The 7,221-nt window shown below is 57.9% G+C and overlaps 1 protein-coding gene across 1 annotated transcript in view; it reads left to right on the forward strand.

Annotated features, from left to right (window-relative positions):
- The window catches only part of CABLES1 (Cdk5 and Abl enzyme substrate 1), a gene marked incomplete at its 5' end in the record, with an annotated part of 98,388 nt that overhangs the window by 77,203 nt on the left and 13,964 nt on the right, over positions 1-7,221 (forward strand). Inside the window, 3 exons of the mRNA XM_004703066.2 lie at positions 2,467-2,563; positions 4,354-4,510; positions 5,524-5,627. Of these exons, the coding sequence (XP_004703123.1) occupies positions 2,467-2,563; positions 4,354-4,510; positions 5,524-5,627 (358 nt within the window). The remainder of the gene's footprint in view (positions 1-2,466; positions 2,564-4,353; positions 4,511-5,523; positions 5,628-7,221) is intronic.

Below are 7,221 nucleotides of genomic sequence, written 5' to 3' on the forward strand. Positions count from 1 at the left end.
GGTATGGTGTGGCCTGGTTTCCTGGTTCAGGTTTCTGCTGTGTAGGCATTTCCCTTTGTTCCTGCCGGTGCATTCATTCCTCATCGCTGCCCACATCTGCTCTTGGGAGCCTGTGGAGAAGCAGCCAGAATATCTCGCTCAGAAGAAGTGGTGCTGCGGGCAGGCCCGGGGGTCTGAAGACGCCTGCGTTTAAGGCCGCCACACCGAAGGCAGGTCATTTGGACGGCACAGTATATTTGGAGAAGTTCCCAAACGGAAACAAAAAGCAGTTACCATCTTGGAGATTCTCCCTCGTGACCCCGTGTGGGCAGGGCAGCCGCGTGCTCCGTTGGCTTGTCAGGGGTGTGACCTTATGAAAGTTTAGATCACCAGGCCCTGCTTCAACCCTTAGGGGAGGTTCGAACCGCCATCGTTTTGTGTAGGAGTTAGCGTTTAACCATTGGTATCACTAGGGACAGCGTCGTTTCTAAGGAGATGGGATCTGGAGTTGAGAGTGTGAGTGAGTGACTGCTGCCCCAAGGAGGACCCCTGAGGGAAGCTCAGACACTCCCCTGCTGCCCTGCCACCCCTGAAACTCAGGACAATTGGGGGCCTCTCATCTTCTAACTGAAGGGGCAAGTGTGATGTTGGGAATAAACCAAAAACTCACTGTCGTCGAGTTGATTCTGACACACAGTGACCCCGTAGGGCAGGGTAGAACCGCCCCTGTGGGTTTGGAGACAGCCGCGCTCTACACATGTAGAAAGGCCCGTCTTTCTCCCTCCCTGAACTGCTGACCCTGCAGTTAGCAGCCCAACATAGAACCACTCCGCCACCAGGGGTCCTGATGTGAGGGACAGCGTGGAGCCATTGAGGGTCACACCTGGCGAACAGGTGTGGCGGGGAGGGAGCAGCGACCACGCCGAGCCGCGGTGTGCCGAGTACAGCGTGTGTGAATGCACCCACGAGGAGGCTTCAAAACCGCCCTGGGAAACACCACTTGTCTTTTCGTTCTACTTTGCCATGAGCAACAGAAGGCCCCTCGTCTATCTGAAGTTTTCCCACCATGGGTTGGGGGCGCGGGGGAGGGGGGGTACTTTTTTTTTTTGTGGGGGGGGTACTTTCTTCAGCATGATGTGTCGATTCCAGAAGGGTGTCCCTCAGGTCTTATAGAGCACGGCTGCACCTCGATGCCCCACGGTGACTGAAAGCATGGGACCTACTGGGTGCAGGTGGTCGTGGTGTTCCTTTTGAGGTCCTTGTTCACACCCCACGTACAGGGAGCATGAGGGGCCACTTTCCCTGTGGGACCCCCATAGACCAGGGTGACGGCCCCACACATGGAGGCATCCTCCTGTTCTCGGACAGTGGCTTCTTTTCGCTCTTCCCTCACCCAGCTGCTGCCCTGACTCCCAGTTCCCTCCGATTCCTGCTCCTCCAGCCCCGCCCTTGCATTGTCCTCGTTGGTGCTGAGCGTGCAGGAGGGGGCGTGGGACCTGAGGCTCCCCTGGGGCAGAGCAGAAAAACGGGTGCTCTGACGGGCTCCGGCTCCTGCTGCCAGCACAGTGTGATTGAGACTTGAAACTAGATGACAGCCGCTCCCAGATTGGACTGCCAATCCGTCCCTTCACCCCCAGGCCACACCTCAGAGCCCCTAACTCAGAACGTTCCGGGGGGGAGCCAGGCAGCCAGAGCTGCTCCCAGGGAAGCTATGTCACACTCGGGGGACACAGCGAGGGGTGGGAATTCTTATGAGCCCAGAGGGCTCAGCCTTGGGAAAGGCGAGCCACTGCATGGGAGTTCAGCCCCAGTGGGCACACCTCGCAGCAGGCTCTGCTAGAGAACAGGGTCTGCCTCTTCCCGTCCCTGACCGACCCTGGGCCTCAGCGTCCTCCTCTGTAAAACAGGGTGAGAGTTGTCACCTGGCTCACAGGGCCATCGTGGAGAATGGCAGTGTGGGCAGAGTGTGAATGCTGGCTGCTGTGACTGTCCATCCGTCTTGTAGGGGGTGACAGGCATTCCTAGGTGGCCTTGCAAGGTGGCTGAGGTGATTCCTGTGACATTAAGTCTTTCATTACCTCGTATAAACCTGGGAGCTGTCCAGGACAGAAATTTATTTCTCCCACATACTTAAGGGCTGGCAAGGAAGATTGAGGGCCTGAGAGAACCCCCTTGTTCCTGCCTGGCTCCAAGAGTGTGGGGGCCAGGAAGAGGGGGTGCTAGAGGGCTGCCAGCGGAGGGTCATGGGCCAGCAGCCCGCTGTTTCCAAGCCCGGGCCCTCGCTCCTAGTGGATTACATTTTCCTGGAGGAGAGATGACACTGTAGGCAACCGGTCACTGGGAAGCCCTGAGGGAGGGACAGTGACTCCTTCAGCCACCAAGCCCCCGAGTCATTGTCACCAGTGTGATTGTGGAGTGTCGTGCGGTGAACACCACAACAGCTCTTTCAGGGGGGAGAAGAGCATTTTCCTGGCTTCTACTCCGCAGGGATCTGAAGCTGGATGGAGGCAGACAGTCAGCAGGGGCCGTGAGCTTGAAAGAGGTCATCGGCCTGGAGGGCGTGGAGCTGGGCGCAGACGGGAAGGTAAGGGGGCCAGGTTCCCCACACAGGTGCACATGAGGCCCAAGGTGTGTGGGGGGAGCCTCACTCTGTCTTGGGCAGAGGGCTGATGGAAGAAGCTGGCCCCGAGTAAGGAGGTCAGGTCCCTGATTCTCCAGTGTCAACACAAGCCCCCTATGGGCCAGAGGATTCGTTTGAGCTCCCAGAGAACCTGCGATTCCTCTGTCAACCCTGTTTACACTGTGTGCGCGGTTGCTGGTTTGTTCAGTGCTGTCAGTTCCGCTCTGATGGACCCCGAGTCTGCACAACGGATCGAAACACGAGCCGGTCCTGGTCCTGGGTCTTCCTCCCAATTGTTCAGCCCGTTGTTGCAGCCCCTCTGTCAGTCCATCTCCCCGAGGGTCTTCCTCGTTCACGGCCCTTCTGCTTTACCAAGCATGGTGTCCTCCTCCAGGGACTGGTCTCTCTCCTGATCGTGTGGCCAAAGTCCGGGAGATGGAATCTCGCTAGGCTGGCTTCTAAGGGACATTCTGGCTGTACTTTCTAGACAGATTTGTGTGTTCTTCTGGGAATCCATGGTATTTTCAATATTCTTCGCCAACCCACCCGAACACACTGTTTCTTCTGTGTTCTTCCTTATTCAGTGTCCAGCCTTCACACGCATATGAGCCGATGGAAAACACCCTGGCTTCTGTCAGGCGCACCTTAGTCCACAAACTGACAACTTGGGTGTTTAATTCTTGCTGCATACGACTGCTTTAAAAGCGTCGAAGCCTGTGAAATACTTGTCAGTGTCTCACAAACACGTGCATGCTCTGTGCAGGCATGGTCGCTGGGGGTTGAACGTTCCTTCCGTGATGAGGTCAGCAAGCAGCGCCTGTACCAGGCAGCTGTCTAGTCCCACAGCCCGCGGCTCTGAGAACCTCAGATGCCCACAGCGTCGCTCTGTGACCCCTGGGCACCACGCCGTCAGCTGCCGCAGGTCCACATTGCAGGGGGCTGCTGAGGAGGGAAAGGTGGAAAACTGAATGTAACCACTTCGTGCTGGACCCCAGGTGGGCCTCACCCACCCTCCCAAAGCCTATTGAGGGAGACCAATGCACGTGTTTCCTTGGGGAAGCTGTCCCAGGGTCTTCTGCTTGGAGGTGTGGCTGCTGGGATTGAGACCTACTCCTTCAACCCTCTATTCCACCCCCACCCCCCCTTGCCAAGTCCCAGCTGGATCACAATGACATCAGCCCGAGGCTCCAGCTGTGGGCCTGTGGCGTGCTTTCTCCTCGCAGGTGACAAGAACCACGCTGTTCTCGCTTCGTTCAGAGGCGGACCCTTCCCACTGGAGGGAGGGGGTGGAGGAGGGGTGGACGTGGCCCACCGCATCTGCCGGAGAAGCCCGGCAGGCACCCACAGTTTCTTATCAGAGACTCCTCGGGCCAGATGTACTTTGGCATTCTCCCCTTGGTGGGCGACCAGAAGGCATATGGTGTGTGTTTCTCGTAAACCACACAACAGCATTAACCATTTCCAGGACAGTGCCTTGTTAGCAAGCCTGCTCTTTTTCTGCAGCAGAACAGGGCTGGTGGCAGGGAGGAGGGAGCCGTTAGAACCAGCCATGGCCCCAGCCAGATGAGGTTAGGCCTGGGCATGACTTAGGTGCCATGAACGCCAGAATAAAAACCCTTTTCAGGACTCGGAATGTCACCGCAGGTGTGAGACAGGCCCGAGGGCCTGGACACAGGTGGTGACACCACTTGGTCGGCATGCAGCCTGCGTTGCCCCAAGAGAAGCACTCACCTGTTTCTGTCTTCTCCTTTCAGACTGTTTCATATACCCAATTCCTCTTACCCACCAATGCCTTCGGGACCCGGAGAAACACCATTGACTCCACCTCCTCCTTCTCCCAGTTCCGGAAGCTGAGCCACCGCAGCCTCTCCATCGGCCGGGCTAGCAGCACCCAGGGGAGCCTCGACACAGGTAGGGCTGGCGCAGGCTGGGAGCCTGGCATTCTCAGAGCCCAGGCTCACCCTCCAGCGCTGTGGCTTTTGAGAGAGCCTGGACTCAGGCCATGACAGCTCACCATCAAGGCACGGGCTCCTCTCCCCTCCCTCTGGGCACCTCAGTGGCTGGACCCCCCCAAGGTCCCCCCAGGAGAAATGCCCAGGCTGTCCTGCAGAGGAGGCTGGATGTCCAGCTTCTCTGTCACTCTCCTACTCCTCCCCTGCATTTCTACTGGGCTCTCTAGCACATGGTTGGAGTGGGCAGCACAGGCTCACGTGAGGGTGACCAAGTGGGGTGAGTCAGGAGCACCTGGTTACAGCCAGCTTGGTCAAGACAAACCTTGGTAGAGCTTGGCAGCAGAGAGAGACTCCCTTAGGAAGCAGCCCGTGTGGGCAGGGCAGCCGCGTGCCCAGGTGCCGATGAAACTGTCCAAGGGGGTTCCCAGTGCTGAGAGGGAGTACCCAGTGCTGAGTTCTGAACTCGAGGTTTTAGGGCAGCCTCTGAGTTGTTGGCTGCTTGGATGTGTGTCCCCAGGACAGGGATGAGTCGCAGTGAACAGGTGCCTACCTAGAAGCAGTCATGCCACACCGGGCTTCTCAGAAGGCCCAGCTGGGTTTAAGGATTTGACCTGCAAGGGCACAAGACAGCCTTTCCCCAATTCCCCCTGTGACTCCCGGGGACAGCAGGCCTCGTCTGGGCTTTGTGAAGCCTTGGGGGGCTCTCCGAGCCTACAGAGATGAGTGTGTCATTTTCTACAATGGAAAGGAAAAAAGAGTCAGAATGTGAAGAATTTGGTAAAAACCCTTCCAAGGGGCTGTGTGCCTCAGGTTGGCAGGCAGAGCTGCCTGCTGACTCAGGTGGATGGGAACCAGAGGGCAAGACTCTGCCTTCAGCAGCATCTCTCTCTCTGTGTCCCCTTCTCCCTGCTGCTCCCAGTCCTCGTTCTGCGATTCCTGAGCCCCTAATGGTGACTTTTCTGTGACCTTCAGGCAGTGACCCGGGAGACTTCCTGGACTATGACCCCAATCTTCTGGATGACCCGCAGTGGCCTTGTGGCAAGCACAAGCGAGTTCTGATCTTCCCCTCGTACATGGTGAGTGGCCCTGGGTGGCGCAGGGGTTGGTGCTCCCAGCAGCCTCTCGAGATGAGCCAGCCCTGCTGCCTCACGGGCCTGTGTGCCTGGGGAGCAGCGCTCTGTCGTAAGGGGTTTCTCAAGGTGCTGCTAACCACAAGTTCGTCACTTTGAACCCACCAGTCACTGAGGGAGACGGACGAGGCTGGCTATGCCCTTAACGATGGGCAGTCTGTTCTACTCTGTCCTGTCGGGTCCCTCTGAGGCGGAATCCACTGGTGGCAATGGGTGTGAGTGGGCCGTGCCTGGGTTGAGGGAGCTCAGGCTGCGGTGACTGGGGGTGGGGGTGGGGGCCAAGGACTTAAGAGGCCTCACTATATGGGCTATTTGAGGAAGGGGCTGCACATGCTGTTCACAGGGGCCAGGGTGGTCCGATAAAAGAGCCACAGTTCAAGTGAGGGCCACTCACCTCACCTCACCTCATCCATAGACAGGTGCTGGGGGATCAGGCTGATCACTGAGGGTACTGAGTTCAAGTTCAGCTCTGCTTCAGGGCCACGGTCACCCGAAGCCTGTGTGGGCTCCCAGTGGGCATTTGGTGCCCAGACTGGATGACAGCATTCTCTCCTGGGAGACTGAAAGTAGGACACTGCGGGTGTTATGTGAAAACCTAGCCTTGCCGTTTTCATGATGTGGGCTCTGCCTGGGTTTCCAGTGATTAATTTGGGTTTCAGCTTTAGGCTTCCCACAGCCACTGGCTGCCACCAGCAGGGCCTGTGGGAGCCCCACGGGCTTTCTCAGGGCCATCCTGCCCAGGGCAGAGGCCAGCTCAGCCCTGACTGTGTGGGTGGAGGACAGAGCTGGGATTCTAGGGGAGGCCGAGCCACCAGGTCTGCTCCCTGCCCGCGATGCGCTCAGCTGGGCGAGCTTAGGCTCAGGGGCTCCCCACTCCCCACAGCTGCTTACACACCTGGCCAGGTGGGGCAGGCAGGGCTGGCCCTTCCCCTGGGGTTCCCCCTCCACAGCCTTGCTCTTCTCAGATGCCCCAGGAGGGAGATGGGGCGTGTCATTTTTCTGCCCCAGGCTCTTGTGTTATGGAAGCCAGGGTGGGAAATAGCCCTGTGTATTCTAAGGGCACCGAGTTCTGCCTGTCAGCCACGGGGTGCCCCCTCCAGCCTCAACTTGAGCTGGCATCTGGCAAGCAGCTAACCAAGAAGCCTCGGGAAGAGTAGCCAGCCCAGCTCCTCTCAGCATAGAGCCTCTTCTTGATACTTGGCCACTGGCTCAGAAGCCAGTCAAATACATTGTGTCAGGTCAGAATTGGTGCTAAAGCCATCTAGGGTAACATTTCGCCGGACTCCTCACCCTCCCATTCTTATCATCATTCTTATCCCATTCTTATCATTCCCCACCTCCGGGAGCACAGGAGAAAGGGAGAAAGATAGAGCTTTGTACTCCCGGGAAGACTGACAATTTGATGAGCTTTGAGTTTTAGTGCAGAAGCAGACCTGCGACCCAGTGAAGTCATGTTTTGCCTGCTCTGGGATCTGTTGGAGGAGACCTGGCGGCACTGCCTGATATGCGTTGGGTGACTAATCCCAAGGTTCCGGCCCGC

The sequence above is a fragment of the Echinops telfairi genome, unplaced genomic scaffold, assembly GCF_000313985.2.
Source record: "Echinops telfairi isolate 266 unplaced genomic scaffold, ASM31398v2 ScPeMD7_7400;HRSCAF=8409, whole genome shotgun sequence".
In the NCBI taxonomy this organism is placed as follows: domain Eukaryota; kingdom Metazoa; phylum Chordata; class Mammalia; order Afrosoricida; family Tenrecidae; genus Echinops; species Echinops telfairi.